Source organism: Lolium rigidum, chromosome 5, assembly GCF_022539505.1.
Source record: "Lolium rigidum isolate FL_2022 chromosome 5, APGP_CSIRO_Lrig_0.1, whole genome shotgun sequence".
In the NCBI taxonomy this organism is placed as follows: Eukaryota; Viridiplantae; Streptophyta; class Magnoliopsida; order Poales; family Poaceae; genus Lolium; species Lolium rigidum.
Window position 1 is genome coordinate 23,316,507 of NC_061512.1, and position 17,999 is coordinate 23,334,505.

The window sequence follows — 17,999 nt, forward strand, 5'->3', positions numbered from 1 at the left end:
ACATTCTTCGCCTCTGCAATGGCGGAGCTAGCATGTAAGAGTTGGGTTCAAGTGAACTCAACGGATTTGTGCTAATCTAGACCAATTTTCTTACTTAGCACTATTTATCACTTAGTTATATATCGTAGATTTGTAGAGATGAACCCATTGATTTATTTTGCTAGCTTCACCTCTGCGCCTATGAATTCGTCATGGAACGTATAAAACATGTGCTATGATGGTAACATATAGCAGGGCTTAGCGACACTTCCTCCCGAAACCAAGCAGTCGTAAAAAACACGGGTGTGTACGACCGAATTCACTCCGATCCAGCAATCTCCAAACATGATGCACCCAATGAAGTTCTTCGGCGGACCCTTCCGAGCTCAACAATCCGATCAGATCAATTCAGGCAAACATCAAGCAAGTCTTCATCTTGGTGCAAGAGTAATCCTAGAATCACCGCCTTTATTCAGCCACCCGACAACTCCGGTAAAGAAGCAGGCCACCACCGCCATGCCCGGGGCTGATGCCCAAGGCTTCCTCGTGCTATGGGGATGAACCCAAATTATATCCGTGTGCCGGTGATCGGAGACGATGAGGTGCTACAGGGGATGTGACACAATTGTTTTTTATGACAATTCCTGGATAATATTTTCAGATACCTGCCCCAGATTAATTAAAGTTCGAGGTTTAGTCTAACTCAGAACTTATTTAAGTTTGGTCAAGTTTATAGAAACATTTTTCGTTTCATAACCAGAAAAGACAATGCTATGCATGCAAGCCCATGGCTTCTTCTTTATCGAAAAAAAAAGCCCATGGCTTCCGTTCTCCGAGTCTTGCAGAAACGCTTCAAGATAAAGCATAGTGTGCACTTTGCTCATCTAAAAAAAATAGTGTGCACTTTGCTTGCTAACACAAGAATGTATACTCCGCTACGAATCAGTAAAAAATTACTTCAGACTTAAGCAGCTGTAGGACCAGGGTGACCAGATGTTGAAGTACTAAGCGTTAGTAAAGACTATTTAAGACAAACTGTACTCCTCCACCCGTTACACACTTCTAAGCTCGTGTGTGTACTCCTTGCTGCCTTCTCCTAACGAGGGATTTTCTTCAATCCCTCAAGGGTTCAAGGCTCAAGCATCTCTCCTCTGATCCTGGGCGCCGCCGCTCACCTCCTACCACGCGCGCCGCGTGATCCAGTTGGTAAGGCGCTCCTCCCGTCTACCTGCTCCTATATTGGATGGCATAGTCGATACATTGTTGCTGATATAAAATGTTTATGGAATGTTAGGATCGGTAAATCTTTATGAAACCATGAAACAATACAAATGATAAAACTTGTTTCGTGTCTATTACTAGAGTCTGCGTAACCCAGTTTCCCCAAATGTTTCATGGTGCTTACTGAGTACCACAAGCGTTTTGTCGACATATTCTTATGCAGTTACATCCAGATTGATCATGTTATGCATCATCCAGATTGCTTGTTTAAGTAATAAAGCGCCCATTATCGAAAAAAAAAGTTTATCCAGTTTCACCGAAACTTAGAAATATTTCTAAAAATATATAGAATTCAAGCCTTATACTACAGATATTTACCTAGTAAATTGTATGCGGTGTAAATGCCCATCGTCACGAATATGCAAATTTCTTAACTATTGATAATGCGCTCCTCTCCTAGCTACCAAGTACGTGATAACAGCAAGTCAAACACAATAATTTATTGGCAATAGTTGTCATAGCACCAACAAATTTGTAGCAACAGTTTCGTCTCGGTTGCCTGCATTTAAGCAAGGGACAGTCAACACCATAGATAAGGAAATAAATATCTGAATCAAGTCATTCTCGACATAAGTAATAGCAGAAGAACAATATCAACATCATGCATTTTAATTCATGCCATTAGTCCAAGATTCAAATCCTTTTATGAACACATAGTTTTGTGGAGTAGGTTTGATCATAGATACTATTATGTTTGAATATTTTTTAAAAAACAAGGAAAAATACTTGCTATTTATATTAATTAAAAAGAGGATAGTTTGGCCAGATAATTAGAGGGGAACCGGCCTAAGGCTGTAACACCCCCTCGCGATCGTCATGGAACATGACCGTCGTGAGGGTACATAGCCACCCTGGCTAAAACACGATTAAGTAGTATAACATCAGGGAGTTTGTGACATGTTTTCGGTGTAAACTATTATTATGTACAAATAAACAATGACCTGCACTAAGGTATTAATGTGCACAGGAACACACTATTCGCCAACTACATGATAGTGCTCATATTTCATAAAAATGATTTGTAGTGCAAACACAGTATGTCGATATACCGAGAACCCCAAAACACTTTGTAAGCTTGCGGAGAAGAGCACAATTCTCATGGAATAAAATAAAAATGTGTGTGCAACAATATAAATATACCTAATTTCCATTAGTTTCACCGATTAAAAACTGAAATTAAAAAATCTTAAATGCAAATATATGTTAAGAGCTCTTTTACAGTGATTGGCACGAAACTTTGGCTCCGTCTAACTGAATCTGGGTTCCGTCTAATGTAATTTTTCGTAGCCGTTGATTAAATCGGTGTATAACTTTTATAATACTTTAATAATTCTAAACGGATGTTTTGAAGGTCAACTTATCAAATCATAATCTATATCTATCTATTCGATGTTCCTTCTTTGTTGTTTCTTTTCCCCCATCGTTAAATTCGTTCCTGTATCGTCCGGAAACATGTCCTCTTTTGGCAATTCTTCAGTGCGTCGTGAAACCGGCAAGCGATTCGTATTAGCCGCAGCAGCGATTCTAAGTGTCCCCGATCTGCGCCGCTGATTCGTACATGATGCAGTCGCGATTTCGAGCGCTTGTCCACGTGAGGAGCTCAGGCAGCTATGTCCTATAACAAGGAAGAGAGTGATTGGAGCCGGACGAGGGGAAATTGGCGGCTACGGGCGCAGACAGCCTCGCCACCGAGACCAAGGATCTATTCTGAAAATCAACGCCTACTTCTCTATCTGGTAGACTACCGTCCTGATTCTGATTGATCAATGGAGAATCAGCCGATGCATATCCGCCGGCCCTCAAATAAGTCTCGCCGAACGGAGGGAAAGAACATATATATGATCCTACTGTTTGATACTCTGATCGCTTGCTGCTGCTAGAATTTTTTGTTGCTTTAAGATTTGTGTAGTATCATTAGATGATTTGGTCACTTAAAAGGTATAATATTTGCAAAATATATGTGTGGTTCTGGTCCCACCGAATTGGGTTCCGGTCCCCCAATTTTGGTTCCGTCAGTTTGGTTCTGTCTAATTGTCACCGTTAGATCGGGGCAGATGAGCGGTTATTAAAAATGTCAATCACCCTAAAACTTGTAATTTGTTAATACTTATCCGATATTGAGGAGAGGAGAGGTTGCGGGAACTGAGAGGAAAGGATGAAAAGTGTGGTGAATAGGTGACAGGGTGACACAATGTAATCGGGGAATATATACTTTTTGGCAAATGGAACATAAAAGAGAATACGAGCCCCGGGTGTCCGAATCATTTCTCATCGGTTCTATGTTCTTCTCACTACCTGGTTGTTCTATAATGTTTCATGTAATTTTACTTGATGGAGGAAATAGATACGCTTTCTTGTTTTACCAATAACTTTGAAGGCATGTTTGTGAGAATAATCACTCCTACTGACATCATTCTTGACACATATCATGTTGGATATTTGCAGGCGAACATGGTGACTTATGAGCCCAAGAACATCCTCATAACTGGTGCTGCGGGTTTCATTGCGTCCCATGTGGCGAACCGTCTGGTTAGGAGCTACCCTCACTATAAGATTGTTGTCCTCGACAAGATTGACTACTGCTCCAACCTGAAAAACCTCAGCCCTTCCCGATCATCGCCAAATTTCAAGTTTGTCAAAGGCGACATTGCAAGTGCTGATCTGGTGAACTTCCTTCTCATCAGTGAGTCAATTGACACCATCATGCACTTTGCCGCTCAGACTCACGTGGATAATTCATTTGGCAATTCCTTTGAGTTCACAAAGAACAACATATATGGTACCCACGTTCTCCTTGAGGCATGCAAGGTTACTGGCCAGATCAAAAGATTTATTCATGTGAGTACTGATGAGGTGTACGGAGAAACTGATGAGGATGCTCTGGTTGGTAACCATGAGGCCTCACAGTTGCTTCCCACAAATCCATATGCAGCTACAAAAGCTGGTGCTGAAATGCTTGTGATGGCTTATGGAAAGTCTTATGGTCTTCCTGTGATTACAACTCGAGGCAACAATGTGTATGGGCTAAATCAGTTTCCTGAGAAGCTCATCCCCAAATTTATTCTTTTGGCCATGAGAGGTTTGTCCCTTCCAATTCATGGTGATGGCTCTAATGTCAGGAGCTATCTTTATTGTGAGGATGTTGCTGAAGCTTTTGAGGCAGTTCTTCATAAAGGAGAGGTTGGGCAAGTGTATAACATTGGTACTTTGAAGGAGAGGAGGGTGATTGATGTGGCCAGTGAAATATGCAAGCTTTTTAGCTTGGACACCAAAAAATTCATCAGGTTTGTTGAGAATAGGCCCTTCAATGATCAGAGGTACTTTCTGGATAATCAGAAATTGAAGAAGTTGGGATGGTCAGAGAGCACATCATGGGAAGAGGGTTTGAAGAAAACAGTTGAATGGTACACCAACAATCCTGATTACTGGGGGGATGTTGCCGGTGCATTGCTCCCTCATCCAAATATGCCGATGACGCCTGGAATTGAAGGGAATAACTGGATTGAGGAAATAAAATCTCTTGCTTCCTCACCGAGCGAAGCTAAGGAACCTAGCACAATAACTCCTACAACCACTTCCAAGAGCACCAGCAGTGGCACTCAAAATACCAACTACAAGTTCTTGATATATGGTAAGACTGGATGGATTGGTGGTCTACTAGGGAAGATATGTGATAAGCAAGGAATACCATATGAATATGGGAAGGGACGCCTGCAGGAGCGTTCTCAACTTTTGGAGGACATAACAAAAGTGAAGCCCACTCATGTTTTCAATGCTGCTGGTGTCACTGGAAGACCAAATGTGGACTGGTGTGAGACCCATAAACAAGATACTATCCGTACCAATGTTGTAGGCACCTTGAATCTTGCTGATGTCTGTCGTGAGAAGGGCTTGCTCATGATCAATTATGCCACAGGTTGCATATTTGAGTATAATGCTGGTCACCCTGAAGGATCTGGAATTGGTTTTAAAGAGGAAGACACACCCAACTTCATAGGTTCCTTCTATTCTAAAACTAAGGCCATTGTAAGTTCAGGTCTTTACTTTATGACATTATCATTTCCCCTTTTACTTCTCCTGCAAACTAACGCATATGCTTTGAAACAAAATGCAGGTGGAGGAGTTATTGAAGGACTATGAAAATGTCTGTACTCTTAGAGTCAGAATGCCCATATCATCGGATCTAAGCAATCCTCGTAACTTCATCACAAAGATAGCTCGCTACGAGAAGGTGGTGAACATTCCCAATAGTATGACCATTTTAGATGAACTCTTGCCTATCTCTGTTGAGATGGCTAAGAGAGATTGTAGGGGCATATGGAACTTCACCAACCCTGGGGTTGTCAGTCACAACGAGATTCTGGAGATGTACAGGAAGTACATCAATCCAAACTTCAAGTGGAGCAATTTCACACTTGAAGAGCAGGCCAAGGTTATAGTTGCACAAAGAAGCAACAATGAAATGGATGCATCGAAGCTGAAGTCTGAGTTCCCTGAGCTACTATCCATTAAGGATGCTTTGATTAAGTATGTCTTTGAGCCGAACAAGAAGGTTGCTACTGACTGATGATCAAACCACAGGTGGAAGTTACTTTGGTTGTCTATTAATGACGACAATAATAAGCTAATGTATTTCGGGTGGCAGTGATGGCCAAGTCTGTTGTGGTAGCAAGCGTACTTTGTACTATTTTTTGTTACACCTAATATTTTCAATTTGAGTATCATCATATGTACTACGTCGTGGTAGCTATGATTTATCAACAGGAATAAATATTTAAAGTTGAGTTATGATTATTAGGTGCTATTCGTGTATGGCTTGCATGTGCATTCTGTTTATTTATTGTGTTTTTTTCGTATTTGAAGTTTGTGTCGGCAAAGTAATAAATTACTACATGAGAGTAGATTTTTTTGGTTCAGACACCACTAGAATTTCCAAAAATATGTAAATTCAGAAAGCCAAGGCGGTGCACCCTGATCAGCCATGAGCTCCTATCGACTGTCATCGTGACATTTTATTTAGCATCATGCGCTGAAATCTTTGCCCTGCCTCAGATTAGTTTATGGTACACAGTAAAACACATGTCATGGTGGGACTAAAAGAACTGCCTCCAAGCCAAATAATCTAGCACAACAACTTCTGAAACCACTTCCAAAACCACCATTAGCGCCACTCAAAGAACCACCTATAAGTTCTTGAATAGGACTGGAAGATATGCTAGGTTTTTTTACATTCAGAAAAATAACCTTGTGACTTCAGAACTGATAAAAAAAAACTTCCCCTCACGATACAGACATACAGTGCAAACATGACCTCCACTTATCCTCATTTAGGTTCAACAACACACGAGCCACACGCAAATATAAGGGAAGACACTCGCCACATGAAAATATAAGGAACCCGTGAGCGAAAAGAGGGATGACATGAAGTCTGTCTTGAATAATCTTCAAGACATGCATGAAGTATGTCTAAAATAATCTTCAAGAAGATACATGAAGTCTATTACAGTAGTTTTCATCTTCAAGACGGTTTTAGCCTTCTCTCCATAGTCATAACCGTGCAACTTGATATTGAATGCCTTTCGGAAGCCATGGAGCACAAGCTGGCAGCTGCGGGTGTCTAATGAACTGGCCGGCGTCCATACAGCATAGCTGGTAGCTCCGTGCCGTGCCGGTGCTGATCTTCACATGAAACCTTTAGACAGAAGCTGCTGGGCAAGATACTGCCCTTCCAGATACCTTTGTAGTTTGTAGGGAAGGGGGCGTCCCCCCCCCCCCCCCCCCAACAACTCGCTCGTACGTTGGAAATCGGTAGCCAGATCGCTAGCTGACATACGTTTAGTTCACTGAGTCAGAACAAGCGACCAATTATAACCACAAAATATGAACGAGACCCAGGTAGACGTCTTTCAATCTGTGAACTCCCTTCAGATAAGCAAGATGATGCTAGGCGTTTTTATATAACTGAGGGTCCCTATCAACCAAAATTGGATGAGTATGATTTTACTGGAACCGGTTCTAGCCGTCGCCGATTTCAGAGTGCTTGGTTAACAAATTTTTCCTGGTTGGAATATTCACCTTATAAAAATTGTGCCTATTGCTTGCCTTGTTTTCTCTTTCCAAAAAAGTCAATTGGTAAGTGTGGTTCAGACACATACAAGGTGATTAAAAAGCAATGCAAGAAACGGGTTGCTGATGCAAGACTAAGGCTTACGGCTTCCATTGATGTTATTATGTAAGTAAGAATTGTTCATTTTCAAGTTATTAGAATTTCTTTGTTGCATGATATCTAACAAATTTTCATATTGCATCAGGTTGTTAATGCGCCAAGCATGTCCCTTTAGAGGGAATGATGAATCTGAAGATTCCACAAACCAAGAAAATTTCAAGGAAATTTTGAAGCTTGTGGGTTCTTATAATAAGGAGGTGGGGGAAGTTATTAAAAATGCTCCAAGAAATGCTAAGTACACATCACCAACTATTCAGAAGGAAATTGCTGGTATATTTGCCCGGAAAGTGCAAAATCACATTTCAGAAGAGATTGCTGATAGCAAGTTTACTATCATGGTTGATGTTATATTGTGATCCAAATTCATATATTAAAGGGAGGCTAACTTCTGACGAGCGGAGCAAGGCCCGTCGCCGGGTAGGCTTGGACCGAAGCATAGCGGAGTCTGAAGTTAGCCCATACGTCGTGCCTTGCAGGGACGCCTGTGAAGGGGGGTGAGGGGGGCGGCAGCCGCAGTACGGTACGGATCGTTGGCACCGCCTATATATACATCTTGTAAGCCGTCGCCTAGGGTTTATCAGATTATAAGATAACCCACGGCGTTTGTAAACACTCCCCGATATAGTGAAGTTTTGTTGGTTGGCGCCCGTGGTTTTTTCCCTTCTGTGTTGGAAGGGGTTTTCCACGTTAAATCTTGTGTCCCCTGCGTGTATTCTTGTTTCGTTCTTCGTTATTTGCTTGTCGCGTTTATAACAGTTGATGACTCTCGAGATGAGTCTAAGAAAGAGCAGATGGCTGAATTGAGAGAAGGTGGATGGGATAGTCTTATAGAAGAGGTGGGCGCCTTTTGTTTGAAGCATGAGATTAATATACCGGATATGAATCAAAAGTAAGTATCTTTTCCAATAGTCACTTACCCATTTATAAACGTACTCATTAGTGTCTAAATAGTGAAACTGATTTACATTTCTTTAATATTTGTTGCAACTTTAGGTATGTTGATGTGAAGAAATCTCGAAATAAGCATGATAACACCACAGTATTCCATCACTACAAAGTAGATGTGTTTAATGCTGCAACAGATCAACAACTGACAGAGTTGAATCATCGATTTAGTTCTCAAGTAACTGAGCTTCTAGATCTCTGTACATCTTTGAATCCTAGATATGATAATTTTGACAAGTCCAAGATATGCAGACTAGTAGAAAAATTCTATCCTGCTGATTTTCTAGTCAAGAGAGGGATAGGTTGGAGTGTGAGCTTCCACATTTCCAGCTTGATACATGCAACCATCCAAAGATCAAAAATTGCAAATCATTTGCTGAATTGACAAAAGGAATAATTAAGACTGGCAAATCATCTGATTATCCAATGGTTGAGAGGTTATTACGGTTAGTGATCACTCTTCCGGTGTCAACTGCAACAGCAGAGCGAGCCTTTTCTGTTATGAAACTAGTCAAGACACGTCTTCGCACTAAGTTGGGAGATGATTTTCTTCGCCATTATCTCATAGTCTACATAGAGAGGGAAATAGCAGAAAAGTTTAGTGTTGAAAAAATTATTGAGACTTTTGATCTTTGTGCTCGTAAAGCCGAGTTTAAATTGATAGATATGTAACTTCATTTATATTTCAGGAAAAACACATATTTTTTATTATGTAGACCTATTAAATTTTACTGTGTTGTGAGACCAATTTTTTGTGCTTATACTCCCCCCCCCCCCCCCCGCGAGATCACATCTAGAATTTTCATGAACTGCGGTCCATATCTCCTGTGAAGTGCAAACCCAGCCATCTTGAGGAAAGCATGGATGGCAAAAGCAGTGCCCGTGGTGGCTGGAAGAGTATTGAGGAACATCGCAAGCCATTTCCATCCCTCAGCTAAGCCATGTGCATGCCGCACACCCTTGATGTCTGTCTGAATCATGGCTGCGTACAGCTTGACGTATGCAACAACATTTACCTGGGTGCTCTCAAGTTTTCCATCTTCCTCCTGGTAGCCAAAATAAGCCTGAAGTAATCTGTGTTCCGTGCTTGTTCACTTAAAGCGTGCAGATGCTTTGGAACGGTGTACATGCAGACTTTGTGGAACTCGGCCAGAAGGTAATCCATTGCATCCGGTACCTGATCAGTGAGACAGTGACTAGCATGACATGTCCACAAGAGAAGGCCAACTTTTCAAAGGTTTTGTCCTTTGGATTTCGACTCTTGACTGGCCATCGAAACCATCTTGTCCCCAAATATGGGACAAGCGATCGGATGAGGACAATCTTGTCCATCTAAAGCTGCAATAAGCTCACTGGCCCTGGCTTTGACGCTGTCAGTAGTTGGCATAAGTTTACCAATAGACTTTCCGATCTGTCGATCATATCGGCTGTACTCCTTGCTGAGGTAAACGTTTGGCGGCACTTGGTCATGTAACGCACGCCTCCGCGATTCCCCTTGTAATGCAGAACTATCAGCATAAACTTTGATCCTGGTAGTAATTCTGATCTGATCAAAATACTGTCTACCATTGTTGCATTCTGGGAAATTTGGCTGGATGCGGAAACTGCTTCTCCCTCGATTTAGCAGCTTCATTTTCTACAGCTTCGTTTTTAGCAGCCTCATATTCTGCTTTCTCTGCTTGAGTTGCTAATTTTGCAGCTGCTGCCTTCTGCCTGGCCTCTGCTTCTTGCCCGATCCTTTCTTGCTTTAATTCTTCTTCCTTCATAGATTGGTCCCTTCTTTTAGCTTCTTCAACAACTGCAGCATCATCTCTTATCCCACGTTCCACAATCTGGGATCTCTGTTCATGATCACTTTGGACCATAGAGAGGTGTTCATCGAGTACTTGCGCAATTTTCCTCCCAAACTGGACATCTAGCCTTCTATCTAACTCCTTTCGTGATTCTGCGTATTTCTCAATTCGAGCAGATACAGAAATCGTTCTCTGCATCTCACTTTGGATGTCCAATGAAGATAGCTTGCTTCTGACTTCCTCCTGAATCTTGAGACGGTGCACTCGTTCCAGCGCAAGTAGAACGCTCTTCTCATCTGGGCTCCTTCTCTCCAGCAAGTGGTATGGTGTAGTGCTGGAATCCAATTCATCCCCTGATTCTTCAGAACTCAGTTAAAGATCATTACAGGAGAACCTCGCTTCGGTGGTCACGATGGCCCGGGTGTCCCCATGCATCCCTGTTATCATCTTGATCGTCTTCCGGGTCGTCTTCCGGGTCGTCTTCCTCCTCAACCCGCATCACAAAGGCCTTCTTGCTGGCGCACTTGGACGGCTTCTTGAGGAGGGGTGTGGTTGGTGCGGCCCAGCGGGTCCAGGTCGTCGGGCGGGGATCGAGCGTCCTAAGGCACCGCAGGTCCATGGTGTTATAATCGAGATGCACAATAAACGATAAACGAAAAGTAAAACACTGTGGGGGACACGAGATTTTAACGTGGAAAATCCTTGCAACACACAAGGGAAAAACCACGGGCGCCAGCCAGCAAAAACTTCACTATTTCGGTGGTGTTTACAAACGCCGTGGGTGTACAATGATGCGACGAAACCCTAGCGGCGGCTTACAGGGAATATATATAGACGGTGGCAACGATCCGCTCGTCAGAAGTTAGCCTCTTCTCGGCCCAAGCCTACCGGCGACGGGCCTCGCTCCGCTCGTCAGAAGTTAGCCTCTTCTTGGAATTTGGATCACAATATAACACATGGGCACGAACGCCCTGGCCGCCATTGAAGGCTTGGAACGCCTGCTGCTGCACGCCGCCGGCGACGGGCAGGACGGGTGTCCCGTTAGCGCCGGGATTCCCACGCCTCCCTGCTAGGGTTAGGGGAATGGAGAACCAAGGAACCGCGGGAGGGGCGGAGCGGGAGACCGGAATGACGGTGGAGGGGATTATGGTCTGGACTCTGGAGTGGCGGCGGTGGCGAAGTCTCCAGTGACGGCGAAGGGGAGATTTAATAGTCCGTCGCGGGTGGTCGATCTCGTCGGAGGTGGCCGAGCAGAAACCGGATTGGATAGGCGGCGACGGTGGTCGGCGTCTCAGCGGACACTCCGGTCTGAAGCACGCGCTCGCTGTCACCAGAACCTTGAGGAGTTCAGCGTAGCACAAACACGGACATAGACACACGGTTTATGGGCTGCAACTCGGAAGATACGTGAAGCAGCCCACTCACAATTTTTTTTATCAGCACGAGAACTACTAAATTATTTGATTAGATAGAAGGTTAAGGTATGCTCGAACAATATACTACATACAACAAAAAGGACGAGAAAACATGAACAAAACCCAAGTCGTCCAAGAGAAAGAAGGAAAATCAAGGGTTGTTACAAAAAAAAAAAGGCAAGCTAGGTCAAAAGGGATGGTTGCTCCTGCCATGCTTCATATGGCCACTTCATCTCGAGTGGGAATAATAAGTGCATTCACTGCTAAAAAAAACGTCTATTTCGCTTGTGCTAAATCTCCCATCCAGTTAGCAATAGGAGGGATTGTGTGCCCTTTCTTTTATCAGCCGGTATGTGGATATTTGAAAAAGATATTAAATCTGCCACCGTTGAAACCAGTGGCGGAGCTAGCTCAAACTTGGAGCCTGCGCAAAGTCTTCATGCATTTTCATTAAGTAGCGTTAGCCAACAAGGTTTCTACTTTAATCATCAGTGCATGCTAATATTACAAGGGAATGCACCAGCTTAGCTCGGGCAGCTGCCCGAGCATGTCGGGCCGTGGCTCCGCCACTGGTTGAAACGTCGGTCCAAGAAGAGGGCATCAAGGCCAGCAATTTGTTGCAACTTGCAACTTCCGACCAAACCTCTCTTGACCAGTGGCATTTCACAAGAAGGTGCCCAGGTGTTCCTGGATTCCGAATGCAAAATACGCAAAAGTAATTGTTTTTCCATCCACGCTGATGTAGCCCACTCATAATGTTGTTGGTGTCATTGGGAGGCTAGTTGTGGACCAATGTGAAACCCATTATACAATATGCTATCCACATCAATGCTAGGTGAATCTTGCTGATGTTTGTAAGGATTGCACGTGGTTAATTATGCCACAAGTTACATATTTGAGTAGTATAATGTTGAACACCTTATAGGACACATGTAATTGGTTTTGAAGGGGAAGACACATCCAACTTGTAGATACAAGCTCCAAGAACCGCAAGAAGGACAGCCACCTTCCACACGAGATAGTTTTCCCTCGTGAGATGAGGTCCTCATGCACCGCCTCACCGATAAGATTCTCGGTCGGCGCATCAAATTAGGATGACTTGGATGGAGGAGAGTTGTCGATGTGTTTACAAAGAAAATGGTTGTGGTACCATATGCCAATTAGGGTTAACCATATTCATCTCGGCAGGGAGGCGTGCATGTTTATATCAGTAGAGATTACAATATTGATAAGGTTAGATATTTTCCTTGATCCTCAAGTCAACTATACATGGAAATGTATCGTGGAGATCTCAACATATCACAATTACATTGGTGATACTCCAACCAGAAACGCACACGTCTAATATACACGTTGTTGAACAATAAACGAGTATAGATAGTTATCTCTAAAGTGTGTATAAGAAGATATCTACGCTCCTTTAGAAGGAATAAAACCTTAAACAAAGGAATAATGAGCAGAATCACGAAAAGTTCATGCCGGAAGTAAAAGGTAACCGGTAATTTGGACCATAGATCGCAACACATAATGGATAATCCTCGTGGTTTATTAAATTAGGTCACTGACTTAGGAAAAAAAATCCATCATTTGGAGGTTCAAGGTGTGTACCTAAAAAGGAGACATTTTTGTACATATCAGAGACTACAACTTGAATATGTCTGCTTGTCACTGAGCAGGGCATCCGTGCCTACTTTTGTCCCTTTTTTCACCCAAATTTCACAAGTGCCTAGTATGCTTCTGCTACAGCTAACTAATCCCACCACTAATAGATTTTAATAAATCTCGGTCACGTTCAGAACCATACGATGGAATGCTTCAAGATCTGTGTTTCTTTGGTTTTTTTTCTGCTCACGTCAGGGTCAGGGGCTGTGGAGTACGTGGGGTGTGTTGTTTGGGCCCGCTGTGGTTGTTTCTTGTGTTTCTGTCCGTGTTGGCTATATTTTGCGCCATGGGCTTTCTTTTTCTAGGTGTACCACTCGATTAATATTCAGTCTAAGAAAAAACACTGTGTTAATTCTTGCTTGCTCCGAATTGCATGAGTGAAGCACATGCACACACACACTTTTGTCTTTTTTACGGCAAGCCAGTCAGGGATGGAGCCAGAAATAAAGTATAGGGGGGGCAATCTTAGTATGAGGGAAGCGGAACTAGCTAAAAAATCACACAAATAAGAAGCTGCTATGGCTTGTGTTTAAATGAAAATCATGAACAGAATCACGAAAAGTTCATGCCGGAAGTAAAAGGTAACCGGTAATTTGGACCATAGATCGCAACACATAACAGATAACCCACGTGGTTTATTATTATATTTAGGTCACTCACTTAGGACATCATTTGGAGGTTCAAGGTGTGTACCTAAAAAGGAGACATTTTTGTACATATCATGGACTACAACTTGAATATGTCTGCTTGTCACTGAGCAGGGCATCCGTGCCTACTTTTGTCCCTTTTTTCACCCAAATTTTCACAAGTGCCTAGTATGCTTCTGCTACAGCTAACTAATCCCAACGCTAATAGATTTTAATAAATCTCAGTCACGTTCAGAACCATACGATGGAATGCTTGAAGATCTGTGTTTCTTTGTTTTTTTCTGCTCAGGGGCTGTGGAGTACGTGGGGTGTCTTGTTTGGGCCCGCTGTTGTTGTTTCTTGCGCCATGGGCTTTCTTTTTCTAGGTGTACCACTCGATTAATATTCAATAGTAACTGTCATCTCTAAGAAAAAAGACTGTGTTAATTCTTGCTTGCTCCGAATTACATGAGTAAAGTACATGCACATGCACATGTACACACACACTTTTGTCTTTTTTTACCGCAAGCCAGTGACCCCACAGGCTTGCGGTAAAAAAAGACAAAAGTGTGTGTGCACATCTTCTAACACAATGACTCATAAGAAACATATTTTAGTTTTCTTGTTCCTTTTTGAATTTTCATTTTGCTAGTTGATAAAATATTAACTGATATTCTTTTCGGTTACACACCCACTGGTGGAAAAAGGGGCTTTGGTCGCGGTTGGCAACTGCCATTAGTCGCGGTGGCGCAACCGCGACCAAAGTAGCGCGACTAAAGGCCCCTCTTTAGTCGCGGTTCCTTACGAACCGCGACTAAAGGCCCGTCCACGTGGGCCGCGAGGCGAGCGCCAGGGCGGAGGACCTTTAGTCGCGGTTCTTCCGGCCAACCGCGACTAAAGGCCTCCGCGAGGTTTAGGGTTTAGCCCCCCTCCCCTAAATCTGGTTTCTTTTTAATTTATATTATTTTATTTCTTTTGGGTTTTAATTTTGAAGGAGTTTCACATATTCTACGGTACTACATACATGCATATGAATGTACAATTTCAAACAAATTTGAAATTAGAACCAAAAAGAATTCAAGAGGAATATACAATATATATTCAATATCGGATGACCATATACAATATATATTCAATATCGGATGACCATATACAATTTTGAACAAGTTAGTTACAAATTCTGGTGCATATAAAGTTCTACGTCATCGTAATAGTGTTCTCCTCTAGGATCGATGACTTCCCTCGCCAACCATCCAGCCTAGTTCCTCTTGAAGTGGTCGGAAGCGAGCTTCGGACTAAGCGTCTTCCGGAGGTTATTCCTCGGGATGTTGTTCTCACACTTCGGTCCCGCTCATTGCGATATCTCCGGATCCTCTCACAAACATAGTATCCACATAGATTGGTCCCCGGTGGCTGAATATCCCCGATCGTCCGCACCTGCCATTTTAAAATGTAGCTCTTTTTTGAATTCACCGACCTTGGTATCTACGAACCGTCTCCAAACCCTACGAGGCAAAGAAAATTAAATAAACAAGAGAGTTATTAATTAGTTACTTGATATTAGGAAATGATGAACGAAATAGGCCGATCGATATAGAGCGCAAATGAATGAAAATAATTACTTTTGCATCATTTTTCTCATGTCGCCCCAAAGCGCCGGATCCATATTCGGAGAGTCGTGGACGAGAACCGAGGAGGTCCGAACTTGAATTACCATAAGAATCCGGTGGAACCCGCGGACACGATACATGCACAGTCATGCATAACTCATCGATTAGCCACATACCATGCATGGAGTAAACAAAAGAGAATGTGCTCAAGACAGAAACACTCACCCAAAATGGTAAGGAAATAGAATATCACTTTTATGTTGCTGTTTTCTAATAAACCGCCACGAGTCATCCTCCACGTCGGCGGGGTGGTGTTCTAACACATATGAATTAACGATTTGTGGGTCAATGAACCCAACATCATGGATGTTCCTTATTCGCATTTCCCGCTTCTTCATTCTGCATAATAGCGTACACAACAAGATAGTTAGGACAATATATATATATAGTGCAGGCAATGAACGAGATGATGGGGTAGAAATTAATAAATCACTTACGTAACGTAGCAACCGATGATAGATTTGTCGAGGTCGCGCAGATTGAACAGCTGGAACAATTCACTCGGATGAATTTGTACATAGTAATGTTTGAAGTGATGCTCATATCTAACTTCCGCATAAATATAGTCTTTGGCGTTTTTATGTTTTATGTAACCATTGTACCAATTTAGCAGACCTTTCATTTGTCGAGGTAGATCCTCTTCCTGCGCAGGCTCGATGAGAGGGCCATTCTTCACATATGTAAATACTACGTCCTTCATTGGCGCCTCATCAAGGCCTAACGAGTGCACGAAGAGTGATACCTAAGTCGGCCGCTTGTTCTCCGGCACTCGTTACGGTCAATCCATGTGCTGCCGCAGCTGCTATGATATCGGGGGCATCCGGACCGGCGGCTTGCACTATGAGCGGGGCGATCGATTGTTTACTTTGTTCCCCGAGCTGGGCAACTTCTTTCCCCTTTCTAATTTTGTCTCGGCCTCGTCCTCCAAGGCTTTCTTCTCCGCCAACTCTTGGTTCCTCGTTCTTGAACGCGAGTGCTTGCCTACGAAGTTCACGTAAATAGTCGTCGAGCAGATTCTTCGCGGCTTGGGACGGTGTGTTCAAAAATGACTTAGCCCACTCGCTTTTGCTTGTCGAATATACTGGCTTGGGCTCGCCCTCTCTTTTCTTCTTGCACTCCTCCTTCCATTTCTCATGCTGAGCAGCCACGGCCGCTACATTTTCCTCGACACTAAGTTCCCAAGGCCTCGGGATGAGAGGCTTCAGTGATGGCTCTGGTATCTTTGTGGTTCTAGGTACATAAGGGTCCGGGTTAATAACCCAGGACTCGCTTCGCTTCTTCGCCGGAGGTGGATTGGGGGCGGTACCGGTGTCTGATCACCCGCCGGACGAGGACTGGGGGGCGGCGTCGGCTGACGTGAATGAGGTGTATTAGGTGAAGCACCACCACCACCACCACCACCGCCACCGTCACCGCCACCGCCACCGCCACCACCACCACCGTACAGGGGTGGACTTGTTGGCGCCTCGCCTGGAAACTTGATAAATTTCTTCTGCCATAGAATGAACTGGCGCTTGACATCTCCAAGTCTTTTCACCCCTTCAGGTGTAGCAATGTCAATGTCCGGGTCCTCAAACCCTTGGACTATCTCCTCCACCGTGACACGAGCATAGCCATCTTGAATGGGGTTGTTGTGGTGGAGTCCTCCAGGTGGCAAAGCACCGCCGATGGCTACCTTCATGGACATGTTCCCGATAGGATAATACGGATGACATGCTTTCATCTCCTTTATATCGTCCACGGGGTAGCGAGGAGGCTCCGGTGCAGTAATTTCGACCACCGCGAGGCTCCGGTGCAGTAATTTCGATCGTCGGTGCACCAGCCGGTGAGGCCTCCGTGGAAGCCACGCTGCTTCTTCTCCGCTGCCGGCTTCCGAGATCCATTGGATGATCTTCATGCTGCGCCCGAGCCGCATCTCTTTCGGCGACTAGTACACTCACGGTTTTCTTCATCACATCCATTTCCGTTACCAACTTCGCCACAACATCCGCATCCCGATCCATCTTTCTCTTACGGCTTCGTAACCGTACGGGTCATCGTTCGGGGAACCCTACTTTCCACGGAATGGGCCCCATGCCTCGTATACGTCCTCCGTGTTCGGGATTCCCGAGGGCTTTTGTCGGGCGTCGTTCTCTCCGTTGAACTTGATCCTCCCCTCTTGAGCTTCCCTCATTGCCTCAATAAGCTTTTGGGTGGGTGTAATTATTTTGCCCCGATAAACACACTCCCTCGTCTCCGGGTTCGCCGATCCCCCATGCCCGTACCACCAGCTTTTGGCCCTTGGGTCCCATCCCTCCGTACCCGGACGGATTCCTCGCGCCCTCAGCTCGTTCTCCATCTTCTCCCACTTAGGCTGCCAAAAGCGATACCCTCCTCGGCCCCATAATATGATTGTACTCCTT

General features: G+C 43.9%; 1 protein-coding gene and 1 pseudogene across 1 annotated transcript; one reads left to right on the plus strand and one right to left on the minus strand.

Moving 5' to 3' along the window:
- Positions 1 to 3,711: 3,711 nt before the first annotated feature.
- LOC124657738 (trifunctional UDP-glucose 4,6-dehydratase/UDP-4-keto-6-deoxy-D-glucose 3,5-epimerase/UDP-4-keto-L-rhamnose-reductase RHM1-like) lies at positions 3,712 to 5,827 on the plus strand. The gene is made up of 2 exons (XM_047196254.1): positions 3,712 to 5,286; positions 5,375 to 5,827. The coding sequence occupies exons 1-2, from the start codon at positions 3,712 to 3,714 to the stop codon at positions 5,825 to 5,827; spliced, it is 2,028 nt and encodes a 675-aa protein (XP_047052210.1).
- A 3,362-nt stretch (positions 5,828 to 9,189) lies between these two features.
- LOC124655723 lies at positions 9,190 to 10,843 on the minus strand (annotated as a pseudogene).
- Positions 10,844 to 17,999: the final 7,156 nt, after the last annotated feature.

Bases quoted from the DNA above. Each gene is read 5' to 3' on its own strand.
- LOC124657738 (XM_047196254.1), top strand. From the start codon at position 3,712: ATGGTGACTTATGAGCCCAAGAACATCCTCATAACTGGTGCTGCGGGT. The intron at 5,287-5,374 runs GTAAGTTCAGGT...AACAAAATGCAG, and splicing joins ATTCTAAAACTAAGGCCATT to GTGGAGGAGTTATTGAAGGA.